At 41.6% G+C, this 18,450-nt stretch overlaps 1 protein-coding gene and 1 pseudogene across 1 annotated transcript; one reads left to right on the top strand and one right to left on the bottom strand.

Moving 5' to 3' along the window:
• Positions 1-1,840: 1,840 nt before the first annotated feature.
• On the top strand, positions 1,841-1,931 carry LOC142427029 (U6 spliceosomal RNA; annotated as a pseudogene).
• An 11,264-nt stretch (positions 1,932-13,195) lies between these two features.
• Positions 13,196-13,348, bottom strand: LOC142425522 (dolichyl-diphosphooligosaccharide--protein glycosyltransferase subunit 4-like). Its single transcript, XM_075530777.1, has one exon. The coding sequence runs from the start codon at positions 13,346-13,348 to the stop codon at positions 13,235-13,237; it is 114 nt and encodes a 37-aa protein (XP_075386892.1). The 3' UTR covers positions 13,196-13,234.
• Positions 13,349-18,450: the final 5,102 nt, after the last annotated feature.

The raw sequence follows: 18,450 nt of genomic DNA, 5'->3' as shown, positions 1-18,450 counted from the left end.
TTATTGGGGGCTCTTACAGCTCTTATCACAATCCACACATCAATTGTCTCAAGAACATTTGTACATTTATTGCCAACATTTTCAAAACATTTTCTTTCTACTTGAGCCCTTGGTATCAGCTTCCTCTTTTTTCCCGTCCCTCCCTTCCCCTCCCCTCCTCGTGAACCCTTGATAAATTATAGAGTATTGTTATTTTCATCTTCTATTTCATTTTTGGCAACTTCGAATTTCGTGGATTCACACTTTTCATCTATTTCATGTTCTACTTATTAATGATGTTTTCAGTTATTCTAAGTTTGCATTGTGCCACTGGCTGAAGCCTTCTTCTGCCTCCATCATCAAGGCTGACTCTACTTTCAGGAGCCAGCTCTTCTCCAGTAGTTTCCTGAGCGCCTTCCGACCAGAGGAGCTCATCTTCTGTCCCACCACTATTCATTAGGTTTTCGCCCTTTTTTTTCCCCCCCTGAAATAGATCATCAGATCCTCTTTCCACAACCATCTTTGTCTGGAAGTTCCACGAAACCTTTTCACATGGTTGAAAGGCTTTTGAAACACGCATGCTATAGCTGTCAGCGTCATATACACAAGCTACCACAGAATGATGAACGGATGAGCGGTGCGTCTGTCTTTCCCGACTAGCAACAATTAGAGTTTCCAGATGAAATGTAGGAACTCTATTCTTAGGTGCAGCTTGACTGAGCCAGGGTTCTCAATGGTTCTGCAGTTGTGGGATGATTAGTGCAGGTGGCTGTCTCCTTAAGCAGATCAAGAACTGATACAAACAAAAGCAAGTTTCATCAGGGGCGTGGCTTACTTCTATTGAAGTGGACTCTGTGGGAAGACTTCTGTTCCTGCTGGTCTGGATACTGCTTCTGTCTTATCAACCCACCATATTGCCTGTTGACCCTGGATTCTATCAGCAATCTGCCATTTGTCCAGCTGACCTTGGCTTCATTGACATCTCCAGGCACCAACTGTGATCTTCCTACTTCATGATTTATTTTCCTGCTTCTTGGTTCATCAGACCTGGCAGCTACATGAGTCAGGAAAAGCCTTCAGTTTAGCTTACCATTTGACTCATGAACTTGAGCCAATCTCTGAAATTAATTCATGATAGACAGACAGATAGATAGATAGATAGATAGATAGATAGATAGATAGATAGATAGATAGATAGATAATGTGTGTATATATAGATGTGCGTGTCACTGGGTTGATTCTAAAGAGAGCCCAGCCTGACACAATGCTGTCCAGTCAGTCCTGATGCACAGTGACCCTGTGTACAACAGAACAAAACATTGTCCCATCCTGCACCAACCTCACAATGGTTACTATGGTTTTTGTTTTGTTTTTTTCCTTTACACTTTTAGTTGTGATTTAGGTGAAGGTTTATAGAGCAGATCACCAGTTTTACATTCAATAATTTATATACATTTTGTTCAATTCATCCACTTCAATCCCCTTAATGTACTTCACCCAGTAAGTGTGTCTCAGGCCAGGTGGGCACAGGTGCTGTTTTCTGTCATGTGGGACAAGAAAAATAAATAAGAGAGCATAAAACAGCTAAAGAGAATCTTTGTTCCAAAAATGGAGAAGTAGGCAAACAAGAGAAAGAATAAAGATTTTGATTAACTAAAAAGCAAAGTAAGAACAAAGGTAGAAAGAGATTAAGAAAAAAAGTGCAATAATAAAAACTATGAAGATGAAAAAGAAGAGAATAGTAAAGAAAAAATCTTTAAAAGAAGAGATAAAGAAGAAAAGAGAGAAAGGGAAAGCTGAGAAGAAAGGATTTTAAGAAGGAAAGAGAAAGAAAATGAAAAACCATTTAAAAATAGAGAAAGTGCTCACTTCAGCCGCACATATTCTAAAAGTGGAACGATACAGAGATTAGCATGTCCCCTGCGCAAATTCATGAAGCGTTCCATATTTTTCCGGATAGGGCAAGATATGACAAAATAATAATTTATAAATTATCAAGGGCTCATGAGGGAGGGGGGAGGGGGAGGGGGGAGGGAGGGGAATGATGCAAAGGGCTTAAGTGGAGAGCAAAAGCTTCGAAAATGATTAGGGCAAAGAATGTACAGATGTGCTTTATACAGTTGATGTATTTATATGTATGGATTGTGATAAGAGTTGTATGAGGCCCTAATAAAAAAAATTTTTAATAAAAAAAATAGAGAAAACTGTTGGGGCCAGGGCACCCACTATGAATTGACACTGTGTGCCAGCTGAGGAGCTCCTGGGGTGGGGTGGGAGGGGACAGAAGACCACTTATACCGTAGATGAGTTCTTGCTGGCCTGTATGTCATCTGGGGTGAGGGCACCTAGTCTGAAAGTAGTTGGTACCAGCTCAGATGGTAGCAAAGCTCTGGGTGCATGTTGCCAGAAGGAAGTTTGGGGTGGGGGGTACACACAGAATGCAGCTGGGGGCAGGGCTACTGGTGATAGGAATTCCTGCCTGTCCAGGGGAGACTATGTGTTGAGCCGGTCTGATGGAGTGTGGCTCTGACGTGTGTGTGTGTGTGTGTGTGTGTGTGTGTGTGTATTTGCCAGGCGGGTGTAAGGACTTAAGGAGAACCCCCCTTTCTGCCACCGGTGTGCCAGGCTGCTATTTGGATGGCATGCTGCTTGCACCAATCCCAGGTGGCCACGCTACGTGAGGCTGGCCGACAGTTTCCCTGTTTGTTTCTTCTCTCACCCCTATTGGTCGTCACTCTTCTTCTGTCTTTTCCTCTGAAGCTCAGAGTTCCAGGATTATCATCCCTATCTCACTCTTGTTTTTGATGTAGACGGTCAGTGTCGAGGTCAGCTAAACTGGCCATCTTGTGGGGAGTCCAGGCACTATTCTGTTGGAGTTCATTGTTGCAGCCATTGTCTCAGTTAAGCTCACTGTTTGGATGACCTTGCACTTTATCAGGCATGACGTCCTACTCCAGGGGCTGGTCCTGCCTGACAACATGTCCAAAGCAAGTGAAACAAAGCCTCAACCTCCTCACTTTTAAGGAGCATTTTGATTACATTTCTTCCATGTACATCTTGAATGGTATATACTTATACTAAGAAATAATGATCTGAAATTCACATTTGAATGATGTCCTGACAACAACAATGGCAACCTATATTTTTATTTGTTAAATCTGGCAACCTTACTTCAGAAGATCAAGCCCCATGGTATCTATTTGCTTTTATTACAAATTTAACATAGTCCCTTGTGTCATTTATTGAGGACTAATTATATTGTACAACATTGTATAACACATTGAATCACAGTCAATGACCATATGAGCTTGGCTTTTCTCAAATGAGCGGTTATAATGGAAAGACCAGTGTACTTAGCTTTAAAGGGCTAAACCGTGCAAGTCTCCTCAGTAACCATTGCACTGAACAGAACTGTGTGGAAGTAGAGGGAGCAGAGTGAAAGCAATTCTAATGGTTCCTATTTCCAAACTCACTGGCCTTGATTCGATTCTGATTCATGGTGACCCCAGACTCAGACATGTATATGGGCATTCATATCCAGGGACACTTGAAGTGCTATCTCAGAATATCTTTCTGGAAAAATTAAATTTGGGAGTGATTAACGCAGGTGTCCTTAAGGATTCCACCTTGGGTTCGATACTCGTCACAGGAAGACGTAAAGAAACTCATTTACTTATTCACTTCCACGTTTTTTGTGTGATTCCAACATCCCTGAAGAAAGAATAAAACTCCCTGTCATTGAATGGATGCCAACTCACTGGGACCCCCTAGGACAGGGTAGAACTGCCCATGTGGGTTCCTGAGACGGCAACTCTTTACGGGAAGAAAAGGCGGTTGGTAGTTTCAAACTGCTGACCTTGCAGTTAGCAGTCCAGTGCATACCCAGTATGCCACCAGGGTTCCACAAAGAAGGAATAAAGAATATTTTAAAATGGTTGAGATGGACTAATGTGCATTGCTGTACTTTTCACAATAGCCCAAAGATGGAAACAACCAAAATAGTATCAAAAGGTAAATGAATCACCAAAATGGGGCACATACACACAATGGAATGTTACTGACGTATACCACAACATTGATGAGCCTTGAGAACATCATCCTGAGTGAACTACGTTAGTTGCAAAGGGTCATATATCTTATGATCTCACTTAAATGAAATAAGCAAGTATACAGAAACCAAAGATCATTAGTTGCTACCAAGGATAAATATCTAAAGTGAAAGGAAGAAATGATGAAGTAACAAAAAACTGAATAAAAGGTTGAAGTGGTTCAAGAAAACAAAGCAAATTATTATATTGACGTCTGCAAAGACCTGGAGTTAGAAAGCAAATGGTAAGCACATACTAGACATTTCTCAAGCTGAAAGAACTGAAGTAATAGTTCAAGCCTCCAGTTGCGGTGCTGGATGCGATCCTACAGGCAAAAGTTGAACAGTGTAGTAAGTACCAAAAAGAATGGTAATGTTTTACCATTTCAGAAAGTAGCACATGTCCAAGAGCTGACCCAGAAGGAAGAAGTCTAGGCTGCAGTGAGGAATAAGACTCTAGGAATTGACAGAGTGCCAATGAAAATGTTTCAGCAAACATGCATTGCTGAAGGTGCACACATCTCTGTATCAAAAAAATCTGGAAGGCAACTACTGAAAGATCCAATTTTTTCCCATTCTAAAAAGATGGTGATCCAGGCCGGAGGAGGGAGGGGTAAAGGGGAGCTGACATGAGAGAGTTCAAGAAGAAAGAAAATGCTTTGAAACTGATGGTGGCAGCAATTGTACAGTCATGCTTGATCTAATTGAATTATGGATTGTTACACTATCTGTAAGAGCTCCCAATAAAATGATCTTTTTTAAAAAGTGATCCCACAATGTGGGAATTATCGAGCGATGTAACTAATAGCACATGCAAGTAAACCTTTTCTGAAAATAATTTAAAAACCATTGCAGCAGTATATTCACAGGCACAGCAAGAAATTCAAGTTGAGTTCAGAAAAAGACTTGAAATAAGGGATATCAATTTTTAAAAATCATTTTATTGGAGTCCCGTACAACTCTTATCACAATCCAAACATGCATCCATCGTGTCAAGCACATTTGTACATTTGTTGCCCTCATCGTTCTCAATACATTTTCTTTCTAACTAGCTCACCACCCTTTCCGCACTCTTCGAGTGGCCACCCATTGCTTTCTCTCCCATCAGAGTAGTTCAGTCCTAAATCCAACAGTACAGGTAGTTTCGAGGTAGGGGCACATTTAGTTCAGTCAGGCTTAGATGATGAGTCTTTCTGGCATGGCCCTTGGGGGATGCTATGTTGCCTATAGGCCAGCATCCATGGTCATTATAGTGTTTAGTCCATGGCGTGGGTCACCAAGGTTGTGTAGAAGCATATTTGTAGTGTCAACCAGAAACATAAAATCGGGTTTATTGTTCCCTTAGGTTCAGGACAATTATTATTTAGCATCCCTTTCCAAGGTGAGTCTGCTCCTCCCCATTTACCCACCATCCTCACCAACAGAAATATCAGTGTCTCCCCTGAAATGTAGATGCTCTCCCTCCACCTCCAGTCTTAATGTCATTTATTTATTTTGTTGCTATTTGTTTGTTTGTTTGTTATGTTTAAGGGATCCTGTTCAAAGAGCTTTTGAGTTCCCAGGATGTGAAGTAATTGCATTCATAATTAAAGTCAAAAATTATTTTTGACTAACATTTTTGAATCACCTTCAAGCTAACCTTTCTGACATTTGGTGTGAGTTTATCAAGCATGGTTCTTCCTGATGAATGAAGAAACCGAGACAACCAGAGCCTTTCCAGAAGGAAAGTGGACCGAAATTCTCCACGGCCAGTATGGTTCACTTGGTATTTCCACAGTGGTTTACCATTCCTTTCTAATCTATGCTAACCACCTGCGTTTTGTGTTTTTGAAGCTTTCAGGACAAAAATCATCACGAGCCAACTGTCTTTATTTTTTATTTTAGCTTTACACATCAATAACGCTTGGTGAGTGGCACACACCAAAAAGCCCTGTTGAGTAGAGTTCTTGTTTGTTCCATGAAGGATGTAGCCATTTAGCCAAGCTTTCTTTTCCTGAGATTGTTCCATGAAGATGGAGCATTCACTGTTGTCATTCTTGTGTTGAGCTCCATTGAAGAAATATAACTGGGCAATGCCCCTCTCCAAAGTAAAATATGACCCAGAGAAGCCAGGTGGCCCTGTAGTGCAGGGATCAAATTTAAATTCGTTTTATGGGTTCAGTGAAGATAAAAGATATGCTTCTGTATATTTTGTTTCAAAAGATACACTCCTGAAAAATGCAACTGACCACTCGCTCACCCACTAAAACCCATTGCCCTCAAATACATTCAGACGCAGAGTGACCCTCTAGGCTAGCGTCCACTGCTCCTAGGGTTTCCAGGACGGTATCGTTACAAGAGCAGGCAGCCTCCCTTTCTGTCTCAGAGTGGTGTGTGAATCACTGACCTTGTGGTTAGCAGCCAATACTTAACCCACTGACCACAGTATGTATTTACAAAGTTGTTCCTCTTCCTCCTGGGTAAACCACGTGCACTCATAATAGAAACAGAACCAGGATTCTTGATTACTGCTCCCCATCAGTTGGGGGCTGGTGTTTCTAGCCATCTGTAAGTTCCTTGTTGTGGGTCACCAAACCGATTCCAATTGCGAGAGACTGTTGGGCGAAAGTGGACGTGCCGTGTGGTATTTCCTAGGCTTCAATCTTTCTGAGAGCCGGCCGTCGAGTTGTTTCTTTCACATAGTGACTTGGGTTTAAACCACTAACTTTTCAGTTTAGCCACCCATTGCTTCACCTTTGCGAGCACCAGGGCTCCTTGTGCGATTTCTAGGAAGCGATTGTTATTCAAATCACAAAATGATAAGCCAGAGGACCTCTGAACTCAATTGGTTAAATCTCCGCACCACTCATGGTCTGTTTGGATCACCACGGAAACTCCAGCATCTAGGAAAGCTCTTGTCATTAGTCCTTGGCTCTAGTTATTAGATGAGCAAATCTTTCCTGAAAAATCACTGCTCACTACTCTCCCTTTTCTCTTTCAGCTTGAGTTCATATTCCTTTACTTATCTGTCAAATTCCTCTGTGATTTGTTTTCCTATCTGTAATTAACTTTCCTATCACTCCTCTCACACACCGACCAAGGAAGCAGATAGCCCATTCTTCCCTGGTTTTCCTTTCCACAAACTCCTGTCATATTGACAGCTAGCGCTTTAGTTTGCCAGCTCACCATTGCACTGTTTCACATTGGAGCAACCCTTTGTGTTAGGCATTGGGCTGCTAGCAACAAGATCAGTGGTTCGAATCCACCAGTTGCTTTGAAGGCGAAAGGGGAGCTGTCTGTGCTAGTAAAGACTTACGGTCTCGAAAACGCTCTCTATAGAGTCACTACAAGCCAGAATTGAACTTGGTGAGTTTTGTACTCTTTTGCAGCTTTAAAAAGTACTTCATAATATGAAATAAACAAATCTGTAGAAATCAAGATTAATAACAGTTACTAGGGGAGAAAGGAGTCACGGAGGCACAGTGAGCTAAGGGTTGCATAGTTAACCCCAAGGTCAGCAGTTCAAGTGACCAGTCACTCAAAGGGAGAGAGGTAAGTCTGCTCCCACTAAGACTTATACTCACCATAGTCTGAATCAGACTGATGGAACAGAGTTTACTTTGGTCAGTTAGGGATAGAAGGGAGGGAAAAGGGGGAGAAACATTGAGTTTATGTAATGATGATGGCATGTTTTACATGAGGACAGTGATACTGATGACACGACATGAAAACCATACCGATGTCATTGAAGCGGTGGAAGTTATTGTGTTGGCAGATGTTTTGGTATGCATATTTCCATGACAATTTAAAATGAGAAAAAGAGTTTTCTTTCTCTCTCTCTCTCTCTCTCTCTCTCTCTCTCTCTCTCTCTCTCTCTCTCTCTTAAAGCTTTGTAACAACCCTGTAAGCTGGACATGAGCTAGCATTGATTCATTCAATAAATGTTTGTGGATCCCCTACTACATGCCAAAAGACTTCTATTGTCTGCTGCCAAACACCTCTTTTTTTTAATTTTTTATTTTAACAATTTATTGGGGCTCATACAATTCTTATCACAGTTCATACATATACATACATCAATTGTGTAAATCACATCTGTACAGTCTTTGCCCTAATCATTTTTTTCTCCTCTTTTCTTTTTTTACATTTTATTAGGGACTCATACAACTCTTATCACCATCCATACATATACATACATCAATTGTATAAAGCACATCCATACATTCCCTGCCCCAATCATTTTCAAGGCACCTGCTCTCCACTTAAGCCCCTTGCATCAGGTCCTCTTTTTTTTCCCCTCCCTCCCCTTTCCCCCCTCCCTCATGTGCCCTTGGTAATTTATACATCGTTATTTTGTCATATCTTGCCCTATCCGGAGTCTCCCTTCCCCCCTTCTCTGCTGTCCCTCTCCCAGGGAAGAGGTCACATGTGGATCCTTGTAATCAGTTCCCCCCTTCCAACCCACTCACCCTCCACTCTCCCAGCATTGCCCCTCACACCCTTGGTCCTGAAGGTATCATCCACCCTGGATTCCCTGTGTCTCCAGCCCTCATATGTACCAGTGTACAGCCTCTGTCCTATCCAGGCCTGCAAGGTAGAATTCGGATCATGGTAGTTGGGGGGAGGAAGCATCCAGGATCTGGGGGAAAGCTGTGTTCTAATTAACCCATCTCCTCTCCTAAACCCCTCTATGAGGGGATCTCCACTGGCGGACACTTGGGCCTTGGGTCTCCACTCTGCACTTCCCCCTTCATTTAATATGGTATATATATATACATATACACATATATACACATCCATACACACACTTATATCGTTTTTGTGTTTTTTTTGCATGATGCCTTATACCTGAGTGTCCCAAACAGAGGTGTCACTTTGAGGGCTAAGGTATAGTCCAAGCAATCATATTTTCAATCACTTAAAATGCATGGAAAAGCTAAATAGTAAAGAAGAGGGAAGAATTGATGCCTTTTCACTAAAGAGTTGGTGAAGAACGTCGAATGTGCCACAGTGAAAATGTATTGAAATGATATTGTTATCATGAGAAAATTAGGACGAACTTTCTCAAAACACTCCCATAATAAGCAGATGCTATTGTTCTTTGGAAGGAGCATGGTGATGCTATTGGGTAAGTGTTGGGTTACTAATCATAAGGTAAATGGTTCAAACCCACCAGTTATTCTGCAGGGAAAAGATGGGGCTGTCTGCTTCCATAAAGATTTAAAGCTTCAAAAACCCTATATTTTGTCCCTCCCAGTCAGATTGGGTTATCATTCTCTGGTCCTCCAGAAAGTCAATAAGCAAAACATCATGAGCACCCCAAAACATTGTTGCTGTGCCCTTTGCTCTTGACCAGTTAGCATCTGCCTTGAGTGGACCATTTCCACTCGATGGATAGCCATGGCTTTGACTCTGCTTTGTCTTCAGGATTGTACTGGTAAAGCCATGTTTCACTTTCTGTTACAGTTCTTCCCAGATATGCAATACGATCTTGATCCCACTTGTTTAAAATTTCCATGGAAAGCTCTGCTCTTGTCTGCAGCTGATCTGAGTTGCAACGGTTTGGGCATCCATGGAAGAGAAAGTTTGCTTAATTTAATTTTTCAGTCAGAATTGTGTAAGTTCAACCAGTGGAGACATCTATGATTGCTGGCTATCGTTTCTTTGGTTAATCTTTGGTCCTCTTTAATTAGCCCATGAACAAGATGAATTTTTTCCTTACAAATTGATGTGACTGCTCTGCAGTTACCAGCTTCATCTTTAATATCTTGTTTTTTCTAACATGAGTTTATAAAAATCCATTTGTAAACTACTGATTTCTTTGGGGCCATTGTTCCCATGAATTTTTCATAAAGCATCAATAATGTCACCTAAGCTTCACCATACATTTGATGTTTGCTTTTGCTTCAGTTTTGTCAGAATTAATGTTGATCTGATAGGGGTTCTTTTCAAATTGATATCTTATCCTTCTTAGTGCTTCAAACTATGTCGATGTTATAAAAGTTAGTTTATGTTAGTTAAAAAAAATCTTTGAAGTCCATGCATTTTTTTCATGATACACATTTCCATGAAAAATTTTATAACCCCTTATATTAGTTTATATTATTTGTCCTTGGAATCAATGAATAAGACATTTCAAAACAAATCAAGCTGTTTAAATGTGATTCTTTTATCACTGAGTTAATAATTTTTTAAAAATAAAGGTAAAATTCACCTACATAAAGTGTACAATTCAGTGGTTTTAAAATATTTACAAAGTACATCAATTGTATAAAGCACATCCGTACATTCTTTGCCCTAATCAGTCTCAAAGCATTTGCTCTCCACTTAAGCCCTCTGCATCAGGTCCTCTTTTTTGTTCCCCTCCCTCCCTGCTCCCCCCTCCCTCATGAGCCCTTGATAAACCACAGATTGTTATTTTGTCATATCTTGATGTATGTATATGTGTGGATTGTGATAAGAGTTGTATGAGCCCCTAATAAAATGTAAAAAAAGAAAAAGAAAATGATGAGGGCAAAGAATGTACAGATGTGCTTTATACAATTGATGTATGTATATGACTGACTGGATTGTGATAAGAGTTGTATGAGGAGGGAGGGGGAAAAAAAAGAGGACCTGATGCAAAGGGCTTAAGTGGAGAGCAAATGCTTTGAGAATGATTGGGGCAGGGAATGTGCAGATGTGCTTTATACAATTGATGTATGTATATGTATGGATTGTGATAAGAGTTGTATGAGCCCCTAATAAAATGTTTTAAAAATATTTATTAAGTAGTACAACCATTGCCACTCTCTAATTGCACAACACTTTCATTATCTCAAAAATAAATCACATGCACAGTGTCACATCAACTGTCTGTGGAGTTGTCTAGATATTTCACCAAAATGTAGTTATATAATAAACAGCCTTTGTGTCTGGTTTCTTTCACTTAGTATAAAGCTCTCAAAGATGTGGCCTGTCTCAGTACTTTGTTCCTTTGTATGGCTGAGTAATATTCCATTAGCTAGATACATGAGAGTTTGCTTATTCATTCCTCAGGTGATAGATATTTGGGTTGTTTCTACATTTGTTGTCATGTACAGTGCTGCTACAAACATCCATATGCAAGTTGTATGGTTGCTACCCCAGATATTGGGTCCATGCCTTGGATTGATGGAGCCTAATTAACAACCATTCCAAGTAGAACAGTGAAGGGAAAAACTGTTTACTGGAAGCCAGGCTGACAGAGCATCCCAGCAGCACCATAGGCTATAGAGCAAGTGCACAAATCTATTTCATTCCCAAGCAGCATTTATACTAGTTCTTGTCATAATATTCATCACTTGCTACATGCAGGTGTGACATAATTCTTAAAAAAAAAACGTGAATATATGTATGGATTGTCATAAGAGCTGCATAAGACCCCAAAAAACATGACAGGGCCACACACACAAAATAAACATAAAATACAATGCGTACACAAAACTGTGAGTACATAAAAATAATTCTACAATTTGTTATCTTAACATCTACTTTCCAGATGACTGCTCCTTATCAACCTTATACAATGAGTGAGAAAGCTAAGTAACATTCCAAGCTCTTGTGAGGAGGGTGCAGAACCAGGCAGTGTCTTGTTCTGTTGTGCACAGGGACACTGTGGGTTGGAACCGACTCCATGTCACCTCACAAGAACAACAACAACAACAAACTTTAAGGTTCTGTGACCACTTTAAAACACACAACTTTGACCGATCACAATGATCTACATATAACCCCCTCCCAGGGGAACGGACAACAGAAAAGTGGGTGAAGAGAGACATCAGTGTAAAACATGAAAAATTAATAATAATTTATAAATTATCAAGGGTTCATGAGGGAGAGATGGAGGAGGGGCAAGGAAAATGAGTTGATAGGAGGGATTCAAGTAGAAAGAAAATGTTTTGAAAATAATGGCAACACGGCTATCAAAAGAGATAGTGTCTGGGGTCTTAAAGGCTTGAAGGTGAACAAGTGGCCATCTAGCTCAGAAGCAAAAAAGCCCACATGGAAGAAGCACACCGGCCAGTGCGATCACGAGGTGCCAAGGGACCAGGTATAAGGCATCATGCAAAAAAAAAAGATATGTGTGTGTGTGTGTATGTGTATATATGTGTATATGTATATATATGTATATACCACATTAAATGAAGGGGGAAGTGCAGAGTGGAGACCCAAGGCCCAAGTGTCCGCCAATGGAGATCCCCTCATAGAGGGATTTAGGAGAGGAGATGGGTTAATTAGGGTGCGAGGTAGTACCGATGAAGAACACAGCTTTCCCCCAGATCCTGGATGCTTCCTCCCCCCAACTACCATGATCCGAATTCTACCTTGCAGGCCTGGATAGGACAGAGGCTGTACACTGGTACATATGAGGGCTGGAGACACAGGGAATCCAGGGTGGATGATACCTTCAGGACCAAGGGTGTGAGGGGCAATGCTGGGAGAGTGGAGGGTGAGTGGGTTAGAAAGGGGGAACTGATTACAAGGATCCACATGTGACCTCTTCCCTGGGAGAGGGACAGCAGAGAAAGGGGGGAAGGGAGACTCCGGATAGGGTAAGATATGACAAAATAACGATGTATAAATTACCAAGGACACATGAGGGAGGGGGGAGAGGGGAGGGAGGGGGAAAAAAGAGGACCTGATGCAAAGGGCTTAAGTGGAGAGCAAATGCTTTGAGAATGATTGGGGCAGGGAATGTATGGATGTGCTTTATACAATTGATGTGTGTATATGTATGGATTGTGATAAGAGTTGTATGAGTCCCTAATAAAATGTAAAAAAAAGAAAAGAGGAGAAAAAAATGATTAGGGCAAAGAATGTACAGATGTGCTTTATACAATTGATGCATGTATATGTATGGACTATGATAAGAGTTGTATGAGCCCCTAATAAATTGTTAAAAAAAAGAAAGAAAATAATGTCAACAAATGTACAAATGTGCTTAACACAATGGAAGTATGTATGGATTGTGAAAAGAGTTGTACAGCCCCTAATAAAATGATTTTTAAAAAGCAACACACAACTTTGCATAGTGAAGTGGATGAAGGTGTACAGAGCCAATCATCAGTTTTACACTCAACAGTTCATATCCATTTTGTTTCCACTCATCCATTGCAACCCCTTCCTCAGACTAGATCCTGGAACCCTGGGGCGGAGAAAGCGCCACTCTCAGTCCTGCTTCTTGGGATTGTTGACGGCCACGTAGTGATAGAGAACGACAAGCGAGAAGAGCGACACGCCCAGCATGTTGGCGAAGACGGCGAGCTGCACGACCGTGATCATCCTGACCAGCCTGGCTTGGCTCCGACGCGCTCAGCGCACAACTTGGCGGTCCACCCAAAGCCTGGTCTCTTCGATGATTTGAGTTCTGCTTCACTTCTTCTCCTTGCTCTTCCGTGATCCTTTTCACAGCAGTTGGCAGTGGGAGCTGGGTACCATCTAGCTAGTTCTTCTGACCTCTAGATTGTGCACGTGGATGCTTCTGTGGCCCATTAGTTCATTGGAAAAATTGTTTGTAGATCATTTCTGAGCAAAAATCTGCCCCAAAGGTAAAGATGTGGCTCCTTCAGTAGAGAATTTCTTCAACAAGGTATTTTCAGAGAAATGTCCTCCTGCCAGGATAACTAATTTCATTTCCACTATTAGGAAGTAGCAGCACTTTTATCTTCCTCTTCACGTGTCTACAAACTCAGACTCTTAAAGGTTTCAAATCTGAGGAATATATTTCAGGTAGCATTTGTTTTTATGGTATTAACTGAAAATCAGCTTCTGGGTCCCCCCCAGTCCCATATTTTCTAAAACGTCATCCAAAGATACAGGAACAAATTTAAAGAATAATTAAAGAAAGTAGATTTTCTCTCATACGAGCTATTGTGAAGAACCGACTGTGACTCACACTGGCGGGCCATCACACTTCTTGGGAAAGTCCCTGGAATGTTGAGGTAAGAGCACCAAAATCTGAGGCTCCAAATTTGTTTCCCCCTTTGCTACCCACGGTTAGTCGTTCAGCCTTCAGCAATCTCGGCCATTTCCGTTTCACTATCACAATCGCTCCCAGTTGGTGTAGCTCTGTGTCCTTCCTTCAGGAGCCCTGGTGATGCTGTGGACTAGGCATGGGGCTTCTGACCACTATGCCTGCCATTCAATCTACAAGCTGCTCTGAGAGAGGAAAATGAGGCTGCTTTTGTAAGAGTCCATCTCAGAAACCCTAGGGAGCAGTTCTATTCTGACCTATCATGGGGCTGCTGTGGGTCAGGATTGACCTGAAGGTGGTGGGTTACCATTGTTTAAGGGACTCCGGTAGCACAGTGGTGACAGTGCTTAGCTGTTAACCGAAAGGTCTGGTCTGAATCCACTAGTCACTCCTCAGGAGAAAGGCATGGTAACCTGCACCTGCAAAGATTGCAGTCTGGGAAGCCCGATGGGGCAGTTCCACTGCAGCCTCTAGGGCAGCGGTTCTCAACCTGTGGGTCACGACCCCTTTGGGGGTTGAATGACCCTTTCACAGAGGTCGCCTAAAACCATTGGAAAACATAAATATTTCACAATATATAATTACATATTGTTTTGTGATTAATCACTATGCTTTAATTATGTTATGTTCAATTTGTAACAATGAAATTATAGCCTGCACATTAAATATTTACATACAGCTCATAACAGTTATAATTTATAACAAAATTACAGTTATGAAGTAGCAACGAAAATAATGTTATTGTTGGGGGGGTCACCACCACAAGAGGAACTGTGTTAAAGGGTCACGGCATTAGGAAGGTTGAGATCCACTACTCTAAGGTCACTAGGAGTTGAAATCAATTCAATGAGCAAGAAACGTCTTTTGTTTATGCCATTATTTATTAACGTATTTACATTTTAAACCTTGATATTTTATTTTAATATTTATATTAATTTTAAACCTTGATATTTCTTTTTTTAAAACATTTTATTAGGGCCTCATACAATTCTTATCACAATCCATACATATACATACATCAATTGTATAAAGCACATCTGTACATCGTTTGCCCTAATCATTTTCAAAGCATTTGCTCTCCACTTAAGCCCTTTGCATCAGGTCCTCTTTTTTTCCCCTCCCTCCCCGCTCCCCCCGATATTTCTCTTTTAAAGGACACATACTATGAATATTTTTCAACTATTGCTGCATTTACCAACCAGTCTTTCAATAAGCTATAATAATAATATGTGGACCTGAGTCGGCTGTGTTATCATTTGTAAATGACCTGTACAACTAAAAATCAATATAGAAGTAAATGTAATGTTTCAAGTATAAAAGTAAATAATTTTTAAAAATATAGGTGGAGGTGTTGTGTATCGTATGCACAACAGAAGGAAACAGTGCCCCGTCGGGCGCCATCTTCACATTGTCCTTGTGCCTGAGCTCAGTGTTGCAGCCATGGGTCAGTCCATCTCCTTGAGGGCCTTCCTCTCTTTCGCTGTCCCTCTACTTTACCAACCATGATCTTCTCCAGAGGCTGGTCTCTCCTAACATGTCCAAAGTACATGAGGCGAAGTCTCACATCCTTGCCTCTAAACATTCTAGCTGTACTTTTTCCAAGACAGAGTTTTGGCACTCTAGCAGTCCCTTGTACTTTTAAATTCTTCACCACAATTTTAACACGTACATTCTTCTTCAATGTCCAACTTTCAAATGCATATGAGTCCATCGAAAACATCATGGCTTGTCTCGGGCACATTTTAGTCCTCAAAGTAGCATCCCTGCTTTTCAACACCTTAAAGAGGTCTTGTGCAGCAGAGTTGTCAATGTAATGCTTCTTTTGATCTCTTGACTGCTGCTACCATGAGCGTTGATTATGGATCCATGCAAGACAGAATCCTTGACAACTTCAATCTTTTCTCCATTATCATGATGTTACTCATTGTTTCAGTTGTGAGGATTTGGGTCTTTACATTGAGGTGCGATCCATACTGAAGGCTTCAATCCTTAATCTTCTTCAGCAAGTGCCTCAAGTCCTCCTCACTTTCAGCAAGAAGGCTGTGTCATCTGCCTACCGCAAGTTGTTAATAAGCTTTCTTCCAATCCTGATGCCACATTCTTTGTTATAGAACCAGCTTCTCTGATGATTTGCTCAGCATACAGATTGAATAAGAATGGTGAGAGGATACAGCCCTGATACACACTTTCCCTGATTTAAAACCAGGCCGTATTCCTTTGTTCTGCATGCACAACTGCTTCGTGATCCATGTACAGCTTCTGCATGAGCACAATGAGGGTTCTGGAATTTCCTTCTTCTCAAGGCTACCCATAGTTGGTTAAGATCCACACAGTCAAATACCTTGGCATAGTCAATAAAACACAAGTAAATACATTTCTGATACTTTCTGCTTTCAGGCAAGATCCATCTGACATCAGCAATGATAACCCTTATTCCACCTCCCCTTCTGAATCAACCCTGAACCTCTGGCAGCTCCCTGTCAATGTCCTGCTGCAACCAGTGTTCAATGCCCATCAGCAACATTTTACTTGCGTGTGATGTCAATGACATTGTTCTACAATCTGGGCATTCTTTGGGGTCACCTTTCTTGGGAATGGGCACAAATACAGATCTCTTCCAGTCAGTTGGCCAAGTAGCTGTCTTCCGAATTTCCTGGCATAGTGAGTAAGTGCTTCCAGTGTTTCATCAGACTCTTGAAACGCATTTATTTCCATTGATAGTCCATCGATTCTGGAGTCTTGTTTTTGGTGAATGCTTTCAGTGCAGCTGGAACGTCCTCCTCTTGGTCCTATGCTACCCCGTGAAATGGTGGAAAGTTGACCAGTCCTTTTTGGTAAGGTGACTCTGTACTCTTTCCGTCTTCTTTTATTGCTTGCGGCATTGCTCAATATTTTGTCCATAGAATCTTCCAATAGTTCAACCCGAGGCTTGAGTTTTTTCTTGAGTTCTTTCAGTTTAAGGTATGCCGAGCATGTTCTTGCCTGGTTTTTCACCCCTCTGGGTCTTTTCACATTTCGTTATAATATCGGAATGTGTCTTCTTGAGCCGCTCTTTGAAAAGTTATTTTCGGCTCCTTGACTGCATCGTGGCTTCCATTTGCCTTTGCTACTCTGTGATCAAGAACAGGTTTCCTCATGGAAATCCACGTGCCCCAAAGAGCAGTTGATCCTAAGAGTACGGTGAATGAAAACGACATGATCAACTTCTAGGTCAACGCTACTAATCATTAGTATTCACTTCTTCTCGACTTCCTAGGCAGGTTGAAGGGTAGACAGCCCAGTCTCCTGCCAGTTCTGTCCAGTGGTCTGGCAGTGGAGGTGGCATGTAGCACTCCTGAGGCAGAGCGCGCCATTGCCAGGGCACTGCCTTTTTCACTTGCCTCCTCGGATGTGGTGAAGGAGACAGCTGTGTACGTGAGCAGTTGCAGCTACAGGGTGGTGGCAGTCTGCTCCCAGAAACACGACAGCCTTGGAAACCCCCTGGGGCAGTTCAGCCATCATCCTCAGCCTCCTGAATGGCTGACATAAGCCAACTGCCTCCTTCACCTGCGACCTGAGGGAGAAACGGTCTTGAAGTACAACTGAGGCTTGGAGGAGGGCTTCTAGGACCTGCAACAAACCTAGCCTCTCCAACTATCACTGTTGCCCATCGAAGGCTGTAAGTCTGTTTGCTTTGGCTTGAAAGGAAGCAACATTAAAAAGTGTTAAAGGGATGTTAGGAAATACTAGCTCTAACTGAGACTCTCTTTAAATATACTGAAGGATTTAAGGAAAGTTGAAAAGGAAACAGGGTTCTCTCCGTGAACTTCGCTGCTAATGAGGCTATATTTCACCTACTTTCACTTTATAGTTCCATCAACAGTATGTTCCCACTCTGAAAAACACAAAGGAAAAAAGCAAATCCTTTGATCCTTGATTTTTTTTCATTAAGAAATGATTGGATATAGCTGTTGTGATGATTAAAGGAAACAACCACATGTGAAAAGGACAGCCACTTAGCGTGTTGGGAGGAAATAAGTTTGTTGGGATTGGATTTAAAATAACAAGGCATTGTGCCAATTTAGGGTAGCGTGGCATGCTTGAGGACAATAGTCAGCCAACAAATATGTGTTTAGCATTTATTATAAATCGACTCACCTCGTGAAACACGCTATGCTGCTAGGGTGTAGAATTTTAAAGGTTATCAAAACAAACACCAGCCCTGTCTGACTGAGTCATGTAGAATCGGGTGAATAATTAGATACAATCATTATAAATAACAGCATAGCGCTGACCCTGCAAAGATGTTATTGCTGCCGCTACCAGGGAGGTGCTCTCAGCTAAGCTGGCCACCTGACGGATCCTAGTCACCGGCCACCGGCCACTGCCATCGGATACGATGGCACTACTGCCTCCAGAATCACAATACGGT

Source organism: Tenrec ecaudatus, chromosome 14, assembly GCF_050624435.1.
Source record: "Tenrec ecaudatus isolate mTenEca1 chromosome 14, mTenEca1.hap1, whole genome shotgun sequence".
In the NCBI taxonomy this organism is placed as follows: domain Eukaryota; kingdom Metazoa; phylum Chordata; class Mammalia; order Afrosoricida; family Tenrecidae; genus Tenrec; species Tenrec ecaudatus.
The sequence above is the reverse complement of the archived record's forward strand: the minus strand, read 5'-3'. Positions and strand labels throughout refer to the sequence as shown.

Bases quoted from the DNA above. Each gene is read 5' to 3' on its own strand.
- LOC142425522 (XM_075530777.1), bottom strand. From the start codon at position 13,348: ATGATCACGGTCGTGCAGCTCGCCGTCTTCGCCAACATGCTGGGCGTG.